Genomic DNA, 27338 nt, shown 5'->3' with positions numbered 1-27338 from the left:
TAGATTAGCAGATAGTGTCAATATGGATAAATGTGCTGATTTCTACGTAAAATGTCCCAACACGTAACAATTGGTAAGATAGTGAAATATAAGTCCTTTACTCCCCAGAGAGAACTGAATTCATCTATTTGTGTGGATTCATTAGCCTTTCTCAGGTCTACTTTTTGTATCCCAAACCATAATGTCCTTGACAGCAGCTAAGCAGCTATAGCCCCGTTCTTCTCTCACACTTCTTGTGGCTTTCGTGGTTTAATTAACGCAGTCATTTATGAGGGAGTAACTAAAAAATTGCAATGTTCTATAAAAGAAAACAAAACTAATTTCAGCAGCATATTCCCATTAATTTTTTAAAGGATAGTTTCAAAAATGGTTGGTTTAATATTCTTTAATATTTCATGAGTTAATAGGCTGTGTTGAGCACCACTTTCTCTTCAAGAACTTGAAGTACCTTTCAACTATCTGAGCAACCGCCATGGAACTTATGAAGTGGAAGAGGAAGATATGTCAATTTTCAAGTAATTTAATGAGTAACAAGGAGAAATGTGTTACTGAGGCTCTACCATGAGTTACCGGTCACTTTGGGAAAACAGAGATTTTAACTTTAAGGTGCAGACTTTTCGACTTCAATTTGTCTTTCTCAGGGCCACGACTGAGAATTTCTTAGAGTGGAGACCAAGAACTCCTGTGGGAAGAAGAGGTGAACTTCTCACCAGATTTTCAGGGCTGTGCAATTCATGCGTGGTTGAAGCGCAGCGTGTGATAAGGGACTTAAACATGGCGCTGACGATGATGCCTTCCACGTTTTGAGCTGTGGATTTGTTGTCCACCGTGGTGAAGTTATTTCCAAACCCAGCCTTGTCTGGAATGCAAAGGCACCAATTCAAGGCTATGTTTCCATTAAGCTACACAGGTTAAAGAAGTAATGAAGTACATAGCACCCAGGAACTAGTGAAGGGCTACATGAAATACAGAAATAAAAGATTAAAGATACCCCTAGGTTTAATCATCTTTATGCAGACTTGGAGATAAACAACTCATAGTCTCCCTCAGAGTCTTTACTAGGATATAGTCCATCATGTTGTGGAATGTTTCTATTGATAATCTAAGCAAAGTTATTAATCCTTCATTGGAGAGAGAATTTATCTGATTCAGCCTTTCTGGGGGTGAGGAATGCTGGCTTCTCAGTGGAAATCCTTCAGTCATTCAGAAGTAGGGGTGGGGTCAACCAGGTGAACAGGGCAGGAGGAGGCAGAGGCAGTGAGGGGACCTTGGTGTGTGTGGGGGGGATTCACATGGGCACTGGCAATAAAAAGGAGACTAAGTCCTGCCAAGAGCTGCATAGAACTTCCATCAGCTTCTCGCTCCCAGACTCTTTAGGTATATGGAGAATGAAAACCTACCACCTTTCTTAGAGCCACTTCCTTATGACTCATTGAAATGTAAAATGCCAATGAACTGAGGCCATCATTCTCTGGTAGCATTTTTTGCCAGTTTTTCACATATCCACAGACATTTGTAGGGGACACATGAGATATTCTGGAGCCTTGCCAGAAGATTTCTAAGGACTGTGAGCCACCAATGGACTGTAGGGTCAGGGTGTATACATCTCCAAAATGAATCAGATAAGGACCTGTGTGTTTGGTTGGCTGATTCACCGTGAGCCACTTCTCAAGAGTCCCAGGGTGGATTTGTCACCTTGAAGTAATACACTTTATCACCAACCTTTCACTGTCTGTGTCAGCTAGCAGGGGATTATCCCTAGATTTTACATCGTAGAAAGAAATCTTTTGGTCTATGCTTGCAGTTTCTATCTCAGCTAGCTTAAAAAAAGAGAAAATAGGAATTTCTCTTACAGTATCTGAACTATAATTCCCACTTTATTATTTTTTAAAATTTGTAATGTGCTCAGCTTAAAACTTCTTTGAGGATATACATTATTTTAGGGGCTCTATAAAGGGACAATATTTTTTTAATGAGGTCACCAAACAATAAAGCCTGGGATACAATTAGGGAAATTGGTTCCAAATTCATCAAATAGATCTTCATTATAAATTAATCAACTCTCATACATGTATTATATAAACCACAAAAGGCTATACTAAGACATTATTTCTTCTCAAGCTCTAATTAAAATGTATATGTTACTCAACTCAGGCTTCATACAGCATTTCATTTCATTACTCTATTTGCATTTGAGTGGTATTGAAGGTGTTTGGATTATTATGAATGCAATTGGTGTTCACTGGCTCCTACACCACAGGTCTCTTTGATGGGGTTTTCTTAAAGCCATGAAGTATAAAATGGTGTGTGGGGCTATCTATATATCCATTTGCCTGTTTTTTAAAAAATTCAGTATATATGTAGGTATAGATGAGTATATCAAAATTACACTACTATTACATTTATAGATATCTTTTCTTTCCTATTTTATTTTGTGAAAAAAATCTCCAAGTACTGTGTGGGGCATACAGTAAGTACTCATATTTGTTGAACTAATGAATATACTCCCTTGTTCCTTGATTTCTGCCTCAATTGTCATATAACAGAAAGTCGTGTGAAAGAGAGAGGAGTGCCATGAGTGATGGCTTGAAGGGCTAGCCGTGAGGATGCCACAACTTTACCAAATCCCATTTGCCGAGGAAAGTTGTCATCACAAAGCTTCCAAAAATGTGTCATCAAAGACGATGTGCAAGCTTCTCTTATTGATACTTTATTATACACACACACACACACACACACACACACACAATCTTTCCCTCTAAATTCTATCCCCACATATTCAGGGTACTTCTGAAACTCTACGTGCGTCCCCTCACAGCGATCTCTCCTGGAACATAGCACAGCTTTACTTACTGTCAGTGACTGGTTCCATACAAAATCCTAGCAAAGCATGCAAGAAGTCCACTACATTATTGAGAGAGTCCTTGTTCACATAGTCCCTCATGGTTTGTCGGAATTGCATCTTATCTAGCTTGTATAGCTTAGTGAGGCAGTTCTGGGCCTGCAATGAAGGAAGAAAAGTGGAAAAAGTCACAGGTACCAGCTTAAGCTAGGGATACCATTAGTCTGAGACAGAAGCCTGCAGAAGGCAAAGGCTTCCATCCATCCCTGCTGGCTGGTGCAGGCCAACCCTGCTAGTCCCTCTTGTCTGAGCAAGAGAGGGGCAGAGATAAGCTGAGCAGTATGAAGGACTTTACTTTGAGAAGGGCTGCTCCAAGTAAAACCCAAGGCTAATGTCCAATGCTGGTGCCAAAAAAAAAAAAAAAAAAAAACAAAAAAAACAAAACAAAACAAAACAAACAAAACAAAAAACCAAACCAAACCAAAACAAAACAAAAAAACCCTCAGTCTTTTCACCAAGATCAAGATTTTAAGATCTCAATGAAGAAAAGCTCAGTGTCAAAAATGAGGCAGGTTACAGAATTGGTCAGCCAGGTTTGAAAAACCTCAAAGGCTTTGTATAATGGGAACAACTGTGCCACCCCTATGTTCAGCTGCTTTGAACTTAAGTAGATTTAACTGAGGGGGCAGTGAGAGGGATGTAGGAACTGGGTACCCAGTGTCCTCTTATCTGGCTAGGAGGGGAAGATCCTTGAAGCAGGGAGGAGGCATAAAACACAGGCAGGTCTAGTTTGTTTATTTATGTGTCTGTATTTGAATGTGAGAGTTTGATATTTAAATAGAAATTAGCCTTATAGATGTGAAAACCAAGCAACCATTGGCTAGACCCTAATACTCACAATTATATGGCATATGATCCAGCAAATAATTCTGCCATCTGGCAAAGGGAAAGGGAATAATTCCACAACAATCCCATAATAATCAGAACAAATGAAGGCACGTCATTGGCTGCAGAAGGCCACGGATGGAATATGCGGATACTATCTGGTGTCAGTCAAAGCCTCCCAGCCTTCTCCTACTATGAAGAGAAAAACCATGTGTGTACAGTGCTTTGCTGTTAAGTATATAACATTTGACTTTCACACCTCGTGATCTGATGAGCATCCAATACTATAGTTGAGGAAGCTGGGGCTCACAGAAGTCAAGGATTTTGTCCAAGTTGACACAGTTCACAGCAGAGTCAAAATTAGGAGTCAGAGTCTTGCCCTTTACTAAGGTTATTTCTCTTATGATACAGTAGTCCTATGAAGAGTCCAGATAATGATTGGGGCAAACATTATTTAGGTACCACCCACTTTCCAAAAGAACTTATGATGATGGATGAATGAATAGAGATTAGTTGCTCTCTTGAAGAAACATTCTGTGTAAGAGATATAAGGAAGTCCATGACAAAGGAATGAAATGGGGAAGTAACAGAAGACTCTAGGTTGAAGGAACAGGCTAAGGAAAGGGAGGTGGTTGGGTGAGGACCACCTTAACCGAGGATGGAAAACTTCGGACAACCAGGCACAATCTCGAAAGTCAGGTTGGAGAAAGCAATCCCTAAGAATTCAAACGTACAAGGTAGGCCCTTAATGGTTTCCCAGAAGAAAAATTAAGTTATATCATTACTTTAACAAATCAAGGCCCAAAGAAAGATTCTAGAAAAATCTGAAAAGAAATAGAAAGATTTTTAAAGGCCAAAACTTGAAATTAGCAATAAATTTCTTGGTATGACCTTGCTGTAATCCCTCCATCTGCATCCCAAAGTCGGGTGAATTGATAATTGTTTTCATTCTCCCTTTACTAGGTCTTAGAATAATGAGAAAATAAGTGTTTTTATTCCGGAGAGGTTATTGGTTGCTAGATCTTAGTCAAGCTCCTTTTTTCTCTTACAAAATAAATGTTGCTTGCTATAAAATTATGTTTTCAAAGCATTTACTTAAAATATTTCCTGCATGAAGTAGTATTTAATTATTATCCCATAAAGAATTTGCAAAGATCTTCATTGTTACACTTACGAAACAATTTAAACTTCTGAGTTGTAAAGTCTTGAAGCACAAATTATGTGATCTTCTCTACAAAATATACCAAAGGCAGCATAGTTTCAAATCCATTCGTTAGAGGCTATTAGAATGTCTGAGTGAGTTCCATGGGAAGTTTAAGCAAGAATCAAATCAGACTATCAAACCTTAAGCATTTTGATTCTCAATGAATATTCTAAACTTCTCCAAGAGATATAAAGCTGTCAGAGTGAATTTCCTTTCAATAGTTTGGGACTACCTGCAAATGATTAAGCGAAAAAAACACATGCCGGAATTATTAAGCATTTTGATGTATATCATTAAAGTAATCTTCTATTTCTTCCTTTCTTCCTTCCTCCCTCCCTCCCTCCATGTTTTTTCTTTCTTTCTTTCTTCCTTAAAGAAATATAGAGGCCCTGATCTGGTAGAAGAAACACTCCTAACATCTTAAAAGTTAAGTAACTTCTGAAAATGCAATGTTTTAGAAATTTGTAAAGAACCTGCTTCTTGAAACAAACTTTTCCAGGGATAATGTCTCAAGTTTGTATCTCTTGGACAATGTGTTTGCTGAGCAAGGAGATGCAAATATAGTCCCTATAATGAATATTAAGCTGGGCTACAAGAGAATGGAAGAGTTGCCCTCTAAGTCGAAAACTGAGAAGGCAGGTAAAAAACTGTCTGGACAGCCTGATGGGAAATGTTCAGTAGTCTCATGAGGAAAGCATAGTGGACTACTAAGCAGCAAGTAATCTCTCAAGTGGCTTCTGATCACCTGTCCTATTTTCTCCAAGTCTAGAAAGACAGGTTCTGGTGTCAGAGCCAGTTTATACCTCCAAGCAAAGCATGGCACTTATTATATTTAATGTGCCATTTCATGGAATTGGTCTTCTGTATGAGGAGTGATAATAACCATGAAGGCATTCATTCATACTGTGATAGAATTAAAAATCAAACAATAAAAATCACATACAGATGCTCAAAGATGGGGCTGATTTCAGCTTTCTATTGCCTTATTATTATTATTATTTTGATTTTTACATTTTGAGCCTCAAAATCTAGATCTTGGTCAAAGTTGTCATGGTTCAGAATTTAGAAGTTAATTACTGTGACTATAACCCCCCATATATAAACAATCAATGAATATAATACAACATAAAGCATATAAAAGACAGAGACAAGAATGGATAGATGGATAGATGATGGGTAGATGACAGAGTAAGAAAGAAATCCAGCATGCTAGTACTGTGTGAACATTTCATGACAAAAACTAATACCAAGAAAAAATAGGTTGGCATTAGATGTTGACATGATCCTAAAACTCTGCCGTCATATGCCAAAGGGTTTCCTGGACTCAAATTTGCATAAAACCCTTATTTTCAGGAGGATATTTTCTTACAATTTCAACTCAAATGTATGTATGAGGCAACTGTCCCAGCTTGGGCTTGCTATGTAGGTGGGTTATTGCTCAAGAGTGAAGGGAAAAGTAGCAATCAGCTGAGGCAAGTGAAAATGAGCAGGAGTAAGATCATATTCCGTGACAGAATTATGCTTTGCAAGCCCAAGCGCAGAGTTTCAAGTTTCACACAGTTCAAAGGGACATGATCTCAAATACGAAGGAGTCAAGGTTCATTCTCAAACAAAGCAGCCAGAACATGACGGGCTACTTTTATAGTCCTGTTTTGTCCCAATAAGGGCCATTTTCCATACCTATGAAAGAATAACAAACTGAGTCCTAAACTTTGACCCCATTCTTTAACATAAAATATGTTTCTATTGTACCCAGGCAAATGATCAAAAAGTCATTTGTCACAGCCCCTCAGAGGCTCCTTAAATACATTAATCTTTGCCAATGTCTTGCAAACTTTAATTCACACATTCCAATTATACACCCTTTCACCAACTGGGAGTTGGCCTGCTCTAGGCAGAAGGCAGAAGTGTTTTCCCAATTAAGCTTTCCTAGGCCTGGGTTTTTGAGGTCTTGAGATACGTTGTGGGAATCTTCCCACTCTGAATCATCATTAATCATGCCTACGAAATGCAATATTTTTCAGGGAACACTGACCCTCATTGTCAAAGGACTCATTTTTAAATTGGAGGCAGGGAAGGAGAGGAAATGGAATCTACTGTAATTCTCTTACATTCTCTCGGAATACCTGGTGTCTCAGACGATCTCCAGAGAGCCCTCGATGTCCTTCTCCACAACCATAGGCACATCCCAAAGACTTCACTATTTTAATGAGCATGGTCAGAGCAAGCCTATGGTTGCTTACAGGTGTACTTTCATCCTAGAAAAGTCACAAAGCCCTTTTGGTACTGCCATTCCATTTTGTGATTAAACCGAGTTTTATGTTTTATGGTGAGCATGTACAACTTGAAAAACAGAATTGTCAAGGGCTCAACAAACAAGTTAACCTTTCTAAAATCCAGATTGCCTTTTAAAAGAAAGAAAAATGTGCATTTTGATCATCCTCTAGTGCTAAAGGATATAAATGTAGGCCTCTTGATTAGAAAACATGCTTACTGTATCCTTTGCAGACTATTAGAACCACCTAGAGAGACAATGGGGACTATCAGTGATGAAGGCAAATAGATTTTCCCGGAAGCTACCCTCATCATCAGGTTTCTGATAGTACCGCCAGGCAATGATTATTGCTAAATTTCTGGAACTGATAAAAGTCTGGAACTTTGAAATCACATGGCAACTTCTGACATTTTTAAGGGACTTTCTAATTTTATATTTTCACTGTATTGTAATACTCACGCACCAGCAAAGTGAGAATATAAAGAAATTTGTCAACATTCAGCTTGTTTCTTCCTTTGCAGGTAAATATGAAGCTTTCCTGAGATGAATAATCAGAATGATTATCATCCTCTCTTTTGCCCCATTTAATCCTTGCTGTTAGTGAAGGACACAGCTTCCAGAAAAAATGAACTTCTGTGAATTATCTCCAAAGAGGCAGAAGGATCCTAATAATTTCCCTTTCTATATCGGTTTACTGTGCAGAACAAAGGAAATAATGGATAAGCATTGTTCTGTAAATGGTGAAGTGGTCTTCCATTGTCATGTGGAACAGGTGGCTAAGCAAATGATATCACACACTGAAAGTACTCCAGTGTGGGTAGGGAGTGAAAGAGATGGTGTTACCAAGACGTCATCCATGATACAGAAAGGTAGACTCCCCTCCCCTAAAAAGTTACGCCATTGGTCCTCCTTTTCTAATCTACAGCCTCATGTAGTGGATGCAGTGCTGAGATGCCCCCTGCAAAACTGAGCATTCTCTAAGCCTGGAAGTGTTGCTGGCTGACAGCTCTCTACTGAGATCCTAACTGGCCATTGCTCTTAGCTAAAGGAAAGTTGCTTCACCTAAGGTTAATGCTCTTCCTGGTAGCACTCTGCTTCCAATGGCTGGTCAAAGGCATAATGCAGGTTTAGGGGTATAAATGTGGGCTCCTTTTCTCCACCTGGAGATTACTTTTGAGGAGTCATCCTTGCTTTAGAGCTCTCCGTGTGATGAGCTGAAGTTTGTTACAACTACATTGTAGTTCAACTTCTCTCTCTACCTCATCCTGCTTCTTTTACAACCTCACAGTTGTTGATCCTGAGAGGCCGCCTCAGGAAACTTCATGCACACACATCTCCACATCTCAGTCCATTTCCTGGGCACTCTGTATATCAGACTGTTGCAAATGGAAGACTCAGAAATTATCAATAGAAACTTACTAACTTATTTACTATATATACAGCAATTCAGAAATGTTTGGATTCACATCTTAGCTCCATAACCTTGGGCCAGCCACTTAACCACTGTGTGCCCTACAAAATGGGAATCATGATAATATATACATATTTTATATTTATTTTATATGTATTTATATGTATTATATACATAATTATATATATACATAATTATATATTATACATATATGTATATATATAAATTTCTAGGTGTGGGACACTGCTCTCTTTTGAGACTACTTTGTGCAAATTAGAAAAGGCATTCCTGTGGGTAGATGAGTTAGAAAAAGATGAGCCCTTTTAGTAGATGCATCTCTTGGTTGAACAGCTCAGTGACCAGAGTATAGGCTGGATCTCAGTCCTTCTTGACTCAGCCTTAGCCACGAGCCCTTGTGTGGTGTACCGACTGTACAGCTAAAGGCAGTAAGTAGTGCCTCAGTAAAGTTCACCCTGGGTAGGGCCTGATTTGGAAGATAGGTTTACACCCATTTTTAGATTACTGTATGTTCCTTTAAAAAAAAAAATCCCTAGCTCCAAAAGCTCTTAGTAAATATCTATTCAGGTTTGGCTTTCTTTACACCTTCAGATGTCCTTAGGATTTAGGTTCCTCTTACAGGAGACATTCAGAAAAATGTACCAAGCTACAGACAGAAATCAGGACAGATATTAAATAACATTTCAAGCTCTCAGTATTAGTTAGTGACATATATAGAAATAGAATTAGATCTTCCTTTCTGAATTAATAAATTCCCCATGCTTCTGGTATTACTACACTGTAAAATTAGATAAACTCTCAGATTCTACAGAAAATACAGAGATTTAGGGCAGAAGAGACCTGTGTGAATTAGAAATACATGTACTTAACCTACGGTTAGGTTTTATTTTATAAATTATTTGTTTTACAAAGAGTACTTTTTTCCAGAACTAACTATGAAACATTGATTACTTGGTGGTTGTTTTGAAGACTACATATCTGACTTCAAAAAATTCCATCTAACCAAGAGTGATAACTTCTGTTCAAATACTGTTTACATTATCAAGTATCTAGGATACTAACTGGATTTTAAATTGGCAAGAGACTTGCAAGTCTACAAAAAGAAATCATATGCAGATACCAATTGGGTAAAATTTTAGAACTAAAAGTAAAAATATAATACTAATAATGACCTCAGAAATTCTTAAGATACATAACAAAGCCCTCTTTAATTTAGTTGAACTATCTAAGCTTTAATAATAAAAACCTATCAAAATTCCATAACTCTTATTTTTTTCTATTTTTCCTTGAATATTATATTGGATAAAATACCATCTATTATCTCTTTGAGTAGCCAGCTTATATTGAAAGATAAAACATGGACATTTAGTAAGAGTGAGATCTGAGGATTTTTGGATTATCTTCAGCAATGTATGAAGAGGTAAGAAGTTGGCAACCTTAAGCACTGGAAGATACTGTCAGAATTGGAAAATACACTCGGGATGCTTGGGTAGCTCAGTCAATTAAGAGTCTTCATTTGGCTCAGATCATGATCCCAGAGTCCTGGGATCAAGTCCCCATCAGGCTCCGGCTTGACATTCAAGCAGTGTAAGAGCTAATTTCCTGGTCATGTTATTTCTTTAGGGTAGTATCTCAGTTATACTATATGGCCATCACTCACAGTCTGTCACGAATACCATTTCTCAAGATTTTCAGGGTCTGACCAGTGAAGAGCCTGCTTCTCCCTTTGCCCACTGCTCCCCCTGCTTGTGCTCTCTCTCTGACAAATAAATAAATAAAATCTTAAAAAAAAGAATTGGAAAATACACATTTATGATTAAGTCAGAGGAAGAAAATCCTAAAGAAAGGGTTCAGGAACCCAAGAATATTGGGAAAGAATATTTGGATGAGAGACCTAAAATATTAGGAAGATAGTAGAAAATGAGATGAAGAAACACAGATGATCGATGCACATTAAAAATGGATCAAGTAGGATTAGAAAAAGATAGAGAAGAAATTATAAGAGGAAGGAGCACCACAACACTTATTCAGATGGACAATTCACAGTTTAGATAATTATGTAGATGGTAGAACTCTGCACACGTCATCTTACACCTGTAAACACTTGACCTGATATGTACATCCTGACATCAGATATTCAAATCTTCTGTTGATTTCAATTTGTTAACAGTATTTTCCAACAAAAACCCTGAACTGAAATCAGTGTAAGTTATGTGAATTCAAACTATGGTAACTCTTTTTTCTTTCTTTCTCTCTCTCTCTCTTTTTTTTTTTAAAGTAGGCTCCATGCCCACCATGGCACTGAGGAGCCCAATGTGGGGCTTGAAATCACAACGCTGAGATCAAGACCTGATGAAATCAAGAATAGGACACTCAGCTGACTGAGCCCCCTGAGAGCCCCAAGCTATGGTATTTATTTAGAACCCAAAGTAAAGGAAAAAACTAATTTTTGGCATTAAGTGCAGAGATCATAAATGAGGTATTGCCAAGGCAAAGGGAATTAAATTCAGGAATTATCAATAATAAGAAAGCTAAAAACATAAGTTGTGAAACACTGAGACATGAGAGCACCAAGACTAGTCTTTGAAAGCTACCAATTAGCTGAACAAAATTCTTCACTTTCTTCAACAGTGATCGAAATTGGCTGCCCAAAAAATGTGTTCCTTAGATCAAGAGAAAAAAAATCATCTTGAAGAAAAATTATACAGCTTGTTATGGACTGAATATATTTTTCCCAAATTCACATGTTGAAGCATTAACCTTCAATGTGATGGTGTTTGAAGATGTGGCTTTTGGGAGGTAATTAGGATTAGATGATTTCATGAGAGTGGGGCTCTAGTTTGATGAGATCAGTATCCTTATAAGAATGGACACCAGAGGACTCTCTCTCTCTCCTTCTCTCTCTCTCTCTCTCTGTGTGTACAGAAAAAAAGAGGCCATGTGAGTATACAGCAAGATGGCAGCCACCTATAACCCAAGAGAAGAAGCTTCAGAAGCCTCGCTGGCACCTTCATCTTGATCTTCCCAGCCTCCAGAAACGTGAGAAGATAATTTATGTTGTTTAATTCACCCAATCTATGGTATTTTGTTATGGCATTCTGAGAAGAAAAGAGTCCTTGATTTGGTCAGACCCTGAAAAACTTGAGAAAGAGGCTATTCTTGACAGACTGTGAGTGATGGTCATATAGTATAACTGAGATACTACCCTAAAGGAATAACATGACCAGGAAATTAGCTCTAACACTGCTTGAATGTCAATGGTTTTTGAATTGAGAATACCATTTCATCTAACCATTTCTACTAATGCCTGGTGAGAACCCACTGAAGAGATTTCTAGGCTCACGACTTTCTTTAGGGACTAGTTGTAATCAAATTCTTGGCAAGCAAGCACTGGAAAGAAATTAGGGGCAACATTTCATGAGAACACAGAAGGTGGTTCACTCATACCTTCTCTTGGTTCTTATCATTCTTCTCATAAGGTCCACCTCCGCCGCCTCCTCCTCCTCCTCCTCCATCACCTCCTCCACTGCCTCCATCTCCACCTCCTTCTTCTCCTCCACCATCTCCAGCTCCACTAACTGAAGGGCCCCCGAATCCACAGGGTGAACTTCCAGATACACCTTTGAACTGGAAGGTTCCCTCACTGGCTCTTTTTTCTGTAGTTTCATGTTCCTTGTTTTCACTCTTTTTTCTGTTCTTTTCTACACAAGGCACCACACCAAGTTGAAGCAAACATTCTACAATGTTTAGTGCTACATCACAGATGCGAGAACTGATGTCATGATTCAGGACAAGATAAACAGCCTTCAGAACCACCTGGAGGGAAAGAAAAAGATGAACAGAAGGTGATTAGTTTGCCTGAACTATCTCTCCCTACATAGATTTTGTTATTCTGTTTAATACATTTCTTTTAGGCTCTTCTATGTACTTAAGCATAAATAATTGAGGTAATTTTCAAATGTGCCTATTTAAATTGCACTGGGACCTTGTGTATGTGCTTAACTTAAGCATAAGTCACCCAAAGACATAAAACGTATGTATAAAAAGAAAATATTGTGTATTATCTCACTGAAGTATTCCAAAAGTTATCATAATACTGTTAATAGGGATACTGAAGAACAGTGAATTAATGGGACCATAATTTTTCACCTAAATGGAAACAGGTTCAACTGATTTTTTAAATCAAAGGGTTTTAATCCTCTGCCTTTCACTTTCTCTCATAATAGATAAAAAACAATGATTCCCACATCCACATAATCAAGAAACATTTAGGCATTCACAATTGTATCATTACTTACACCTCAATTTTAAATGCAAAATATTTGCATGTTTAAATTATGTCTTTTCATTGATTTTAATATATTAAATTATTTGCTGAGCCCATTTTCTAATATGAAATAAAAAATTTTGTGAAATATAATTGTAAACTATAACAACCCTTTCATTTGCTAATAACTATAATCAAGACAGGCATTCTTGAGAATGCAAGTTTAAATCTTTTAATGGGGTTCTATTCATTTTCCCTTGCTACCCAGGAGGTTTGCAGTCATGTTGCTTGTATAATAAAAGAAAATAAACTGAGAACTTTTTACTCTTATTCTAGAGAAACGAGACTTAGCCCATACTCATTTATGTGTATTTTACATAAGCATATTCAGGATTTGCTAATGTTTTTGGATTATAAAAATATTCTGAGGTCAGATCACATCGAATGTAATGCTTGAAAAAAAATAAAAAGGGAAAGTTGCCTAAGTGATGGTTGACACATTTGTGAAATTTTTTATATGGGTAGCCTTTTCATTTTAAGGTTCAACATTGCTAAGAATCTATTTTATAGCATTATAAAAACTGGATCAAAGAGTCATTATCTTTCAAGCTTTGGTAAGAGAAATTCTTGCTTCTTACTGAAAGATCAAGCATGCCATTCTTGTGGACAAAGTTATTCGTCCCATCGATATGTTCCGTGTCCTCTAAGTAGCTGTAGTTTATGCAGGAGTCTGTGAGGCTTCGGGGCAGATTCGCACATGCCAAGGGTTCATGTGGCATCTCCGGGATAGGCACCTGGTTGCAGAGCTTCCTCATATGCTCACTGAAAAAGTCTGCGTAGCCTACGTTGAACGATGCCAAGGTGGTGTTGAAGGTTGCAACTGTGATTGTGGAGATCTGGGATCGCACTAATAAAAAGAAAGCAATGTCTTAATTTTCCCCATATTAGCTCGTAACAGGCAGTTACACTCTCATGGTCACAATCAGAGCTGAGGCTGTTGTAGATGTTTGACGTGCAGTCTCAAAGCTATTCTAAATTCCCACAAAATTGCCTTGGGTCAAAGCCATGTGACATCTGGCAAAAATGAAAGTTATAGAAAATGTGAATTCCAACTGGCTTCCTTAAGACCCGGGCTAGAGTTTAACTTTTGTTTAACAGGTGGATTTTACCCATTCTTAAATGGCAGATCCTACTGATATAGTAGCATCTATGCATATTCAGGATTTACTAATGCTTTTAGCAACTGGTTTAGTTGAAGTATTTCCCCACAAGTTTGTGGCTGGTAAAATATTTGGTTTTATCTAGCATACTTAAGCAACAGCAAATAAGGAAGGCTTTTTTCTCCTTTGTTCAAGAGTAATGGAACACAAATTTGTGGTGGAAGTAACTGGTATCATCAAATACTTGACACATACTCCAGGGAAAAGAGGGCTTCAATTTCTGCTTGTAGGTTAAGAGTAAAGAATAAGAGACCAATTTGGCTTCCACCCAGACACACATGTTTTCTCCACATGAAGCATATAAAGCACTTATTTGAAATAGCAGCTGTCTGAAAAAGGAATCCATAGCCCTGGAAGGCAGTGACTTTCCTCTCATTGAAGGTAGCTAAGACCTTTCGAGGGACATCATACATGGGACCGTGGTACTGAATATAACTGTCTTCTAATTCTCTTCTAGCCCCATGGGTCTATGACCTTTTGAAAACAAAGATGAATGGCTTCCTTCCTCTCTGAGAGGTATGGTGTTTGCAGTGTGCCATCAAATAGCTTTTGCTACAAAGGAAATCCCAAGAATGGCTCACAAATAAATGTAATACATTAAATGTAATACATGAATGCAAGTTTTTAAAAAGTAGAAGGAGCCAGATTGCAATGAAAATGGAATATGGAGTAAAAACAGGAAACAGGAAAAGGAACCTGAACTCCCGCTTGCAGGTGCCGCCTCCGACCCACCTTCCTTGACAGTGTTTTCTCCGTGGCTGTTGGAGTGATCTGGCAGGTCACTCACCAGGGTGTGGTGGGAGTGGGAGTGCCTGGCACTCAGGCTCTCCATCTCCGTGGCTGCATCTGAACTGCCCCGCCGGGTAAATTTCCCTGAGATGGACAAGAGCACCACGAGAGAATTTAAAAATGAAAGATTCTCTGCTGAGATGTTGTCTTTCCAAAGGACAGCAGGGAGGATAAAGGGACATTAGGAAGTGCCTGAGGCACAGCCAAGTAGCAGACATTGGACTTGTTCTAGGAATAGTCAGGGTCAAGATGATGGATGAAGTTGTCTGTCGTAAGATCAGCCCCAATCTAAGCCAAATGTTAGAAACCATATATGGAGTCCCAGAAAGCTCTGTTTCTGAATTTAAGCTGGCTTTCTAAATATGCCATCCAGGAAGGGGGGAGAAGCTTCTTTTACTTTTCTTTATATTTTCCTTTTCTAATATCCAAATTAAAGTCGTTTTTGGAATCACGATGAATCCTAATGCACAAGACCCTTTAAGGCCATGTTTCCACATCTAAAGTCCCTAAGAAATAGGGCCATTACCTGCCTAATTATACACAGTTCTTCCATATTTAATTAAATTATCTGCATTCCTTTGGTACTAGAAGCTAGCATCTGGGCCCACATTTCTTGACTAAACTGTTCAAGAAAGATGCAGATTTGCCCCGGAGCCCTAGATCCAGATTTCTAAACAGGTCACTCAAGCTCTGCCCTACTTTGAAAACTCCTTGTGGTCACCTAAAATGGTGGTTTGCCAGCCTCCTTTTTCAATGCCTCGCCTGTCTTCACCAAGCCCAGAGAAACTTCCGAAGGAGAATGTGCTTCGGGTGGGGGATACATCCAGGTGGTCCTCGTGAAGCAGGAATGGCACCCCCATTCTTCGGGGCCTCCTCTTCCCTGTGTGGTGGAATGGGATAGAGCCTTTCCTCTCTCGGTCTTCTTTGCGACTCTTGAACTATGAGGATGAGAGGTAAAGGATTAGGCACAGCACAAATAATAATAATCTGCAGTAAAATACAGGAATGCTCCAGGAAGAAGAGACCAGAAAGTCAATGAGTATCATCCAATAGAGATGGGTAAAATTTCCATAATGCGTTAAAAGAGCGAAAGACACAAAACAAAATGTAACATATTCCCTGGGTCTTTCTGCTAGCTTGTGTTGTCACTGGACCAGTGGGATCAGCATCAATTGGGAAACTGTTAGAAATACAAATTGTTAGGTTCAACTCCAAATAAACTAGATTAGAAACCTTGAAGGTAAGATCCAGCAGTTGTGTTTTTTTTTTTTTTTTAAGATTTTTATTTATTTGACAGAGAGAAACACAGAGAGGAAACACAAACAGAGGGAATGGGAGAAGGAGAAGCAGGCTTCCCACCTAGCAGGGAGCCTCATGTGGGGCTTGAACCTAGGACCCTGGGATCATGACCTGAGCAGAAGGCAGACGCTTAACGACTGAGCCACCCAGGTGCCCCATCAGCAGTTGTGTTTTAATAAGCCCTGTAGGTAATTCTGATAAATGCTAAAATTTGAGAACCATAGGTTAGAGTATAGGATTCTAGATTCACCACTTGAACCAGCCAGTTATTATCTGTTTCATTTTTCCAGATTGAAATCAATTTTTCCAGCCAGACAACTTCAAGTGTGTGCCACTGTCCATAAAGTCAGAAGATACAAAGCATGAATTGGTACAAACCCATTACTCCTGTCAAACAAGTTCAAAATCCAGTAGAAATAAGAGTTAAGAATTTCTTGAGAAGCTTTTAAAATATACCAATGTCTGGGTCTAACCTGCGGCAATTCTGACCTAATTGGTTTGGGTGCGGGTCTGGGCACAGCAATTTTTTTTATGTCTCCCCAGAGATTCTCATGTGTAGTCAGTACTGAAAACTTATTCCCCTGGATTACTGACATTTTTAGAAAAACTGCAGCCATTGTCTATCATTACATTATCAATGAAGGTAGACATGACTGCTTGTATAGCAACACTCTGAGCTCATATGTAAGTTAACAATATGTTCTGTGTCTTTCATGAACACAGCTGAACTAATCATTTTGAAAAATAGAAAATGAAGCTACTACACATACATTATTCTACACATTATATCCTAGCTGATTGGTTCCATATATTTACAAAAAGAGAGATGGAATGGTAGATTCATAAAGGCATGACCTAGCTTGAACAAGACCTGGTTTTGAGTTTGGACTCAACCTTTCACAAACTGCTAAAATTTCTAAGGCTTAGCTCCTTTCTTTTTTGAGAATAATTAACATTCATTGAGTACTAACTAAGTGCCAGGCACAGGGAGGAATTTACAGGTATTATCTTAATCCTCATAACCTTTTGAAGTAAGTATGTTATGTATCCAATTTACAAATGAAGGAACTGATACTTAGTATCGTTTGACCAGGATCACAGAGGTTGAAGGTGGCAGAGCAAGAATTTGAACACTGGTTAGGTGACTCCCAAGTGTACACTTGACTCTGCTTTTAATTTCTCATTTTTAGAGGTCTAATGATGCATAGTAAATGTTTATTGAATGGAAACCTATGAGATGGCCTATAAAAAGTTGTGAGGGTAGAAAATTTAGTGATTTGTTGTAAGGATTTACTACTTTATTTACAGAGTTTTGTTTGTTTTGTTGTCTTTAAACTAGAGATGACCTCAAGAATAAATGTTCCATGATGATCCCATCACTCTGAATAAGACTTCAGTAAGGCTCATTTTCTTAGGTGCAAAATGTAGAAATTTAGAATCTCATTGGATTAAATGAGAACCATTTATATAAAATCCTTGATAAAATGAGAGGAACCGTACAAATATAAGTCGCTATCATGGCTACCACAACTATTTTCACTACCACTGAAAGCACTCTACACACTTCATCAGAATTGAGCTTGGTAACATTAAGAATGGGAAACATTCATGCATACAGAGGGACTCACACAAGGTCATGCTGCAAACCAGTGCTATAAGTGGGGGCTGACTTCTCTCCTCAATGTTCCTTTCCCAGCCTTACCCATTCTGTAGCATGACCTCATATCCTACTGATTTTTTTTTCCAAGTACCAAAATATTATAGAGCTTAAATGGTTCTACTCACCTTCTTAAAAATGTTCATGCCAAGGTCTGAAGAAAGATCTGGGACTGCAGACCTACGTAAATTGGTCAACGAAACCTTAGAAAAGGCCTCAGGGCTAAGAGATTTTTCCTCTTCATTACACTTCATGGTGAGGTCCTTAATAGACAATAAAGGCAACTTCACAATCAAGGACTTAGGGCTTTATATCCAAAGACTTTTCTTATTGAGATGTCATATTTTTAATAGGGGTGTGCCTAATGTTTTGATATCTATGAACTGTTTAACTTGTAGTTCTAGACTTTTAGAATCCATATCCTGCTTTGGAGGAGATATGTTATATATTAACTGTAACCCCTGTTTGGAGTTTTTAACAGTGAGAACATGAAGCTTCATATTTGGGAAAGCCAAGAAAGGTATCTCGTTTTCTCGTTCCATTAAAAAAAAGTTTTTCTGTTTAATGGTTCACCAAAAGAGATTTTTATTTTGGGCAGAATCATCTACTACTAAAACAGAATATCTCTCTTTTTCACTCTAATATTGCTCATGTTTACTTTCAGAATATATAGACATTTTCAGATATAGCCAATTCATAATTAATTAAACCAAACAACTGGGACACACTGCAAATCACCATTTTTCTCTACATATCCAACACACATGGTATCAATGAGAAAGAGGGAAAGAAAAAGTGTTCAAGCCGGTATTAGCACATTCATTTATCAAAAAGTGATTTTCAGGGGGATGTCATCAAATCAGGATATAGTCAGTTTATTTTTCCAAACATCTATAATAAATAGGAAGACTATATGTCCAAAGGAAATATTTCTAATTATGATATTGAGGTGCTAAAAATTTTGAGCTATGCAAAAGAAGGTAAACCATGTTCAGTAAAATGCTAGTGTCACACATTTCATGATATCAGTAATCAACAGTTGTATGAGAGAACTATCTATTGACTAGCACTTCAGTTGGGAAATTTTCCATTATTCTGGATCAACAGAGCCTAAACTCTAGATTAGTGTGAGTTAGAGGTATTTAGATACCCTTCTTTGAATGGTAAATTAAATGCTAAGAAAGAACCCAAATTATCTAGCAATAAAAGATAAAAGGGAAAGGATAATAATATCAGAGTAACCCACTAATAAGTAGTCAGCACTGGAATAAAGAGATGGATGAATAGGAGAAAAAAAGAATCTGTTATGGCCAAAGTTGTTGATTCAAAAGACAATGCACTGAGTTTCTCTTACTTGGGTTTTGTGGGTGTTCACTAGTGAGGGAGCTGCTGCCACCATCGAGCTGCTCCTGGGTCTGGGCAAGAGAGGAATATCTGGCTCTGGAGGCTTTTCAGGCTTCTCTTCCAACATATGCCGCAGCCTTTGTAGATAATACATCAGAGACCACTGAGTGCCTTCCTCAGACCAGTGGGGCTGGAGTAGGCAGCGAAGAACAGCAACGTCAAAGTAGGTGGCATAGCGGGACCTTTGGCATGGAGGTATCACAAGAGAGGCTCTGTTTCCAATGACAGAAAGATGATTATATTGGCAAACATCCCAAGGGGTGACACAACATGGTTTATAGCTTTACTTTTCTCATTTGTTTACTTATTCATCCACTTATCTTTTGTGTAGTTTACTCTACTATACCCACAACTGGTCCCACTCATTTCACTTTTGCTAGATACTTCCCAGAAGTAGAGAGGTTAGAAAGAGTTTTGAAGGGTAACTAGGAATCAGCTAGGCTAAGTTGAGGGTGGGGCAGGAGGGTAGATCAGCATTTCGGTCAGAGGAAACCATGCCTACAAATGTGGAGTTAGAAGAAGTCATGAGTTTTGAGTAGGTGGGGGAGAGTAAGCAACTGGTATTAGTTGGTGAGTAATTTGGGTGGTGGGTGTTGAGGAGAATCTATAGAAATAAATGAGTTTCAGATCGTGATGTTCCTTTTATACAATGTTATCAGTTTGGTTTTTTTCTTTAACCTTGATAGAAATGGGAATATTTGTGTACCTTATTGGCTATCTTAATCAATTATTGGTGTTAATACCATGTAAAATAACCAAAGAACCTGCAAAGTACTAAATAAGCAGAAGTTATATTATGAAGAAAATTTTCAAAATTTTGAAATCATTTTGAGAACTCTATATATTCATATAAAATAGCAAAACTAATTTGAAAAAAATCTCAAGGTTCTGAAATTTTATTACTCAATTTAAACACATGATATAGTTACTATTTAGTGTTTAACTTAATTACACTATAAAATAGATTTAAACAATTATTAAATATACTACATCATCCTAGGTACCTTAGGGGATGTGAAGATATAGAAGTTTAACTTCTTCATCTTGAGTAACATATGGTCCAGGGAATGATAGCTAGCCAATAAATAACAAATTATAAACTGAGAGCTCCTAAGATCCAAAATGAAACCTTAAATCTAAAATCTAAACTTAACTCCCAAACCCAGTTTCTTCCCGAGTTAGGGTATGCAAAAGGGAAATTTTTGTACCCTGCTATCAACTAGCAAATGGCACAGCCCACACATGAAGAATTTGAAAAAAAAAAAAAAAAATGCAACCATTAAGAAGTGACAAGATTTCCTGAATTTTCCAGACCATATTTTTTGAACTGAAGGTTATGGCTCTTGATTGGTTCAAGAAATTAATTCAGAAGTATATGACTACTATTGAGGGGAGGAGGCAAGATGGCGAAGTAGCAGGCTGAGACTACTTCAGGTAGCGGGAGATCAGCTAGATAGCTTATCTAAAGATTGCAAACACCTACAAATCCAACGGGAGATCGAAGAGAAGAAGAACAGCAACTCTAGAAACAGAAAATCAACCACTTTCTGAAAGGTAGGACTGGCGGAGAAGTGAATCCAAAGCGACGGGAAGATAGACCGCGGGGGGAGGGGCCGGCTCCCGGCAAGCGGCGGAGCAACGGAGCACAAAATCGGGACTTTTAAAAGTCTGTTCCGCTGAGGGACATCGCTCCAGAGGCTTAACCGGGGTGAAGCCCACGCGGGGTCAGCGTGGCCTCAGGTCCCGCAGGGTCACAGAAGGATCGGGGGTGTCTGAGTGTCGCAGAGCTTACAGGTATTAGAACAGGGAAGCCGGCTACAGAGACAGAGCCGAGGAGTGAGCTCTAAGCTCTGGGTTACCTTGAAGCGGTCGCAGGCTCGGTCAGCTCGGAGTGCGGCCAGAGGCAGGGTGATGGGAGTAAATCGGCGCTGTTCTCTGAGGGCACACTGAGGAGTGGGGCCCGGGCTCTCGGCTCCTCTGGGCCGGAGACCGGGAGGCCGCCATCTTCATTCCCGCCCTCCGGAACTCTACGGAAAGCGCTCAGGGAACTAAAGCTCCCGAAAGCAAACCCAAGCGGATTACTCAGCCCGGCCCCGGGTAAGGGCGGTGCAACTCCGCCCGGGGCAAAGACACTTGAGAATCACCACAACAGGCCCCTCCCCCAGAAGATCAACAAGAAGCCCAGCCAGCACCAAGTTCACCTACCAAGGAGTGTAGTTTCAATACCAAGGAGAGCAGCGGAATTCCAGAGGAGGAGAAAGCAAAGCACGGAACTCATGGCTTTCTCCCCATGATTCTTTAGCCTTGCAGTTAATTTTTTTTTCTTTTTCAATTTTTTTTTCTCTTCTTCTGCCAAATTTTTTTTAACTTTTACCCTTTTCTTTTTTAACGTTTTTTAACTAGTTTATCTAATATACATATATTTTTTTCTTTTTTAATATTTTTTCTTTATTCGTTTTCTTTTTTTAATTGTTTTTGTTTTTTGTTTTTTCTTTCTGAACCTCTTTCTGAACCTTTCTCCCCCCTCACGATTTGGGATCTCTTCTGATTTGGTTAAAGCATATTTTCCTGGGGTTGTTGCCACCTTTTTAGTATTTTACTTGCTTGTTCATATACTCTTATCTGGACAAAATGACAAGGCAGAAAAATTCACTACAAAAAAAAAAAAACAAGAGTCAGTACCAAAGGCTAGGGATCTAATCAATACAGACATTGGTAATATGTCAGATCTAGAGTTCAGAATGACGATTCTCAAGGTTCTAGCTGGGCTCAAAAAAGGCATGGAAGATATTAGAGAAATCCCCTCCGGACAGTTAAAAGCCCTTTCTGGAGAAATAAAAGAACTAAAATCTAACCAAGTTGAAATCAAAAAAGCTATTAATGAGGTGCAATAAAAAATGGAGGCTCTCACTGCTAGGATAAATGAGGCAGAAGAAAGAATTAGCGATATAGAAGACCAAATGACAGAGAATAAAGAAGCTGAGCAAAAGAGGGACAAACAGCTACTGGACCACGAGGGGAGAATTTGAGAGATAAGTGACACCATAAGATGAAACAACATTAAAATAATTGGGATTCCAGAAGAAGAGGAAACAGAGAGGGGAGCAGAAGGTATATTGGAGAGAATTATTGGAGAGAATTTCCCCAATATGGCAAAGGGAACAAGAATCAAAATCCAGGAGGTTCAGAGAACCCCCCTCAAAATCAATAAGAATAGGTCCACACCCCGTCACCTAATAGTAAAATTTACAAGTCTTAGTGACAAAGAGAAGATCCTGAAAGCAGCCCGGGAAAAGAAGTCTGTAACGTATAATGGTAAAAATATTAGATTGGCAGCAGACTTATCCACAGAGACCTGGCAGGCCAGAAAGAGCTGGCATGATATATTCAGAGTACTAAATGAGAAAAACATGCAGCCAAGAATACTATATCCAGCTAGGCTATCATTGAAAATAGAAGGAGAGATTAAAAGCTTCCAGGACAAACAAAAACTGAAAGAATTTGCAAACACCAAACCAGCTCTACAGGAAATATTGAAAGGGGTCCTCTAAGCAAAGAGAGACCCTAAAAGTAGTAGATCAGAAAGAAACAGAGACAATATACAGTAACAGTCACCTTACAGGCAATACAATGGCACTAAATTCATATCTCTCAATAGTTACCCTGAATGTTAATGGGCTAAATGCCCCAATCAAAAGACGCAGGGTATCGGAATGGATAAAAAAACAAAACCCATCTATATGTTGCCTACAAGAAACTCATTTTAAACCCGAAGTCACCTCCAGATTTAAAGTGAGGGGGTGGAAAAGAATTTACCATGCTAATGGACATCAGAAGAAAGCAGGAGGAGTGGAAATTCTTATATCAGATCAATTAAATTTTAAGCCAAAGACTATAATAAGAGATGAGGAAGGACACTATATCATACTCAAAGGATCTGTCCAACAAGAAGATCTAACAATTTTAAATATCTATGCCCCTAACGTGGGAGCAGCCAACTATATAAACCAATTAATAACAAAATCAAAGAAACACATCAACAATAATATGATAATAGTAGGGGACTTTAACACTCCCCTCACTGAAATGGACAGATCATCCAAGCAAAAGATCAACAAGGAAATCAAGGCCTTAAATGACACACTGGACCAGATGGACATCACAGATATATTCAGAACATTCCATCCCAAAGCAACAGAATACACATTTTCTCTAGTGCACATGGAACATTCTCCAGAATAGATCACATCCTCGGTCCTAAATCAGGTCTCAACTGGTATCAAAAGATTGGGATCATTCCCTGCATATTTTCAGACCACAATGCTCTGAAGCTAGAACTCAATCACAAGAAGAAATTTGGAAAGAACCCAAATACATGGAGACAACATCCTTTTAAAGAATGAATGGGTCAACCAGGAAATTAAAGAAGAATTGAAAAAATTCATGGAAACAAATGATAATGAAAACACAACGGTTCAGAATCTGTGGGACACAACAAAGGCAGTCCTGAGAGGAAAATATATAGCGGTACAAGCCTTTCTCAAGAAACAAGAAAGGTCTCAGGTACACAACCTAACCCTACACCTAAAGGAGCTGGAGAAAGAACAAGAAAGAAACCCTAAACCCAGCAGGAGAAGAGAAATCTTAAAGATCAGAGCAGAAATCAATGAAATAGAAACCAAAAAAACAATAGAACAAATCAACGAAACTAGGAGCTGGTTCTTTGAAAGAATTAATAAGATTGATAAACCCCTGGCCAGACTTATCAAAAAGAAAAGAGAAAGGACCCAAATAAATAAAATCATGAATGAAAGAGGAGAGATCACAACTAACACCAAAGAAATACAGACAACTATAAGAACATACTATGAGCAACTCTACACCAACAAGTTTGACAATCTGGAAGAAATGGATGCATTCCTAGAGACATATAAACTACCATAACTGAACCAGGAAGAAATAGAAAGCCTGAACAGACACATAACCAGTAAGGAGATTGAAACAGTCATCAAAAATCTCCAAACAAACAAAAGCCCAGGGCCAGACAGCTTCCCGGGGGAATTCTACCAAACATTTAAAGAAGAACTAATTCCTATTCTCCTGAAACTGTTCCAAAAAATAGAAATGGAAGGAAAACTTCCAAACTCATTTTATGAGGCCAGCATCACCTTGATCCCAAAACCACACAAGGATCCCATCAAAAAAGAGAACTATAGACCAATATCCTTGATGAACACAGATGCGAAAATTCTCACCAAAATACTAGCCAATAGGATTCAACAATACATTAAAAGGATTATTCACCACGACCAAGTGGGATTTATTCCAGGGCTGCAAGGTTGGTTCAACATCCACAAATCAATCAATGTGATACAACACATTAATAAAAGAAAGAACAAGAGCCATATGATACTCTCCATAGATGCTGAAAAAGCATTTGACAAAGTACAGCATCCATTCCTGATCAAAACTCTCCAAAGTGTAGGGATAGAGGGCACATACCTCAATAGTATCAAAGCCATCTATGAAAAACCCACCGCAAATATCATTCTCAATGGAGAAAAACTGAAAGCTTTTCCACTAAGGTCAGGAACACGGCAGGGATGTCCGTTATCACCACTGCTATTCAACATAGTACTAGAAGTCCTAGCCTCAGCAATCAGACAACAAAAGGAAATTAAAGGCATCCAAATTGGCAAAGAAGAAGTCAAACTATCACTCTTCGCAGATGATATGATACTATATGTGGAAAACCCAAAAGACTCCACTCCAAAACTGCTAGAACTTGTACAGGAATTCAGTAAAGTGTCAGGATATAAAATCAATGCACAGAAATCAGTCGCATTTCTCTACACCAACAACAAGACAGAAGAAAGAGAAATTAAGGAGTCAATCCCATTTACAATTGCACCCAAAACTATAAGATACCTAGGAATAAACCTAACCAAAGAGACTAAGAATCTATACACAGAAAACTATAAAGTACTCATGAAAGAAATTGAGGAAGACACAAAGAAATGGAAAAATGTTCCATGCTCCTGGATTGGAAGAATAAATATTGTGAAAATGTCTATGCTACCTAAAGCAGTCTACACATTTAACGCAATTCCTATCAAAGTACCATCCATTTTTTTCAAAGAAATGGAACAAATAATCCTAAAATTTATATGGAACCAAAAAAGACCTCAAATAGCCAAAGGAATATTGAAAAAGAAAGCCAAAGTCGGTGGCATCACAATTCCGGACTTCAAGCTCTATTACAAAGCTGTCATCATCAAGACAGAATGGTACTGGCATAAAAACAGACACACAGATCAATGGAACAGAATAGAGAGCCCAGAAATAGACTCTCAATTCTATGGTCAACTAATCTTCGACAAAGCAGGAAAGAATGTCCAATGGAAAAAAGACAGCCTCTTCAATAAATGGTGTTGGGAAAATTGGACTGCCACATGCAGAAAAATGAAATTGGATCATTTCCTTACACCACACACGAAAATAGACTCAAAATGGATGAAGGACCTCAATGTGAGAAAGGAATCCATCAAAATCCTTGCAGAGAACACAGGCAGCAACCTCTTCGACCTCAGCCGCAGCAACATCTTCCTAGGAATATCGCCAAAGGCAAGGGAAGAAGGGCAAAAATGAACTATTGGGATTTTATCAAGATTGCTGACATGATGTTAACTTTGTCAGTAGATGAAATGGAAAAATGTAGGAAGAAAGAATTTCACGTTCTTGCCCTATTGTATTTTCTCAACACATTCCTGCAATGTGTGTACAACTACTCCAGTACCAGGCTCCTGTAGTATTTGTGGGTTGTCTAGTGCTTAACTCCCGCAGTACACATGGCTTCTGCAGTTTTTCCTAGGACCAGGCTTCCACAGCACTCAGTTTTCCCTTTGCTCAGCTCCCATAGTGCCTAGTACCCAGCAGCACCAACTTCTTATCTTATCAATTCCTTTTTTAGAATTTTTTTCAATTTTCATCTTTATAGTCATATCCCAAGGAGGACAAGGAGAACCGCTTTCTGCTCTATGTGTGCCAGAATTGTGATTACCAGCAGGAAGCCGACAACAGCTGCATCTACGTCAACAAGATCATGCACGAAGTGGACGAACTGACCCAGATCATCGCTGACATATCCTAGAACCCCACATTGCCGAGGACCGAGGACCACCCATGCCAAAAGTGTGGCCACAAGGAGGTGGTGTTCTTCTAGTCACATAGTGCCAGGGCTGAGGACACCATGCGCTTATACTATGTGTGCACGGCCCCACAATGTGGCCACCGCTGGACCGAGTGAACTATCCTCTCCCGAGTGTAATAAATACTGCATTCTGTGAATCCATTCATTGTGTTTACCCTTATTTTTGTATATGTGTGTGTATGTGTATATATATATATGTATATATATATATATATTATTATTTTTTCTTTCTTTAAAATTTTGGGAGGTAGTTTCTTCTTCTTTTTTTTTTTAAAGATTTTATTTATTTATTTGTCAGAGAGAGAGAGAGGGAGAGAGAGCAAGCACACGCAGACAGAACGGCAGGCAGAGGCAGAGGGAGAAGCAGGTTCCCCGATGAGCAAGGAGCCTGATGCGGGACTCAATCCCAGGACGCAGAGATCATGACCTGAGCCGAAGGCAGCTGCTTAACCAACTGAGCCACCCAGGCGTCCCGGGAGGTAGTTTCTTCTAACAGAACAAAAGACATCCAAAATCAAGTGTGTGGCCCTGTTCTATTCTCTCTCTCTCTCTCTCTCTATATATATATATATTTTTCCCCCCTCCTTTCTTCTCCCCCCCCCCCATTCTGGGTGTCTGCTGATTTGATTAGTGTATATTTTTCTGGGGTCATTGCTACCCTTTTAGTATTTTGCTCTCTCATTCATCTATTCTTATCTGTTTAAAAATGACAAGGCAGAAAAACCTCAAGAAAAAGAACAAGAAGCAGTACTGACAGCTAGGGACCTAATGATACAGACATTGGTAATATGTCAGAACTAGAATTCAGAATGATGATTATCAAAAGTGCTAGCAGGACTTGAAAAAAGCATGGAAGA

At 38.6% G+C, this 27338-nt stretch overlaps 1 protein-coding gene across 2 annotated transcripts in view; it reads right to left on the bottom strand.

Moving 5' to 3' along the window:
- Positions 1-27338, bottom strand: part of LOC111151748 (unc-80 homolog, NALCN channel complex subunit) — a 227295-nt gene that overhangs the window by 156558 nt on the left and 43399 nt on the right. The window contains exons 8-16 of one of the 2 annotated variants that reach the window (XM_022509965.1): positions 19222-19483; positions 17996-18130; positions 15633-15849; positions 14855-14995; positions 13541-13809; positions 12083-12451; positions 7043-7189; positions 2854-3001; positions 711-859 (exon numbers count right to left, since the gene is read on the bottom strand). In XM_022509965.1, coding sequence (XP_022365673.1) covers positions 711-859; positions 2854-3001; positions 7043-7189; positions 12083-12451; positions 13541-13809; positions 14855-14995; positions 15633-15849; positions 17996-18130; positions 19222-19483 — 1837 coding nt within the window. The remainder of the gene's footprint in view (positions 1-710; positions 860-2853; positions 3002-7042; positions 7190-12082; positions 12452-13540; positions 13810-14854; positions 14996-15632; positions 15850-17995; positions 18131-19221; positions 19484-27338) is intronic. The other variant, XM_022510038.1, reaches the window with a different exon arrangement.

This window comes from Enhydra lutris, unplaced genomic scaffold (genome assembly GCF_002288905.1).
Source record: "Enhydra lutris kenyoni isolate GAN:26980312 unplaced genomic scaffold, ASM228890v2 scaffoldscaffold1, whole genome shotgun sequence".
NCBI classification, from domain to species: Eukaryota; Metazoa; Chordata; class Mammalia; order Carnivora; family Mustelidae; genus Enhydra; species Enhydra lutris.
The sequence above is the reverse complement of the archived record's forward strand: the minus strand, read 5'-3'. Positions and strand labels throughout refer to the sequence as shown.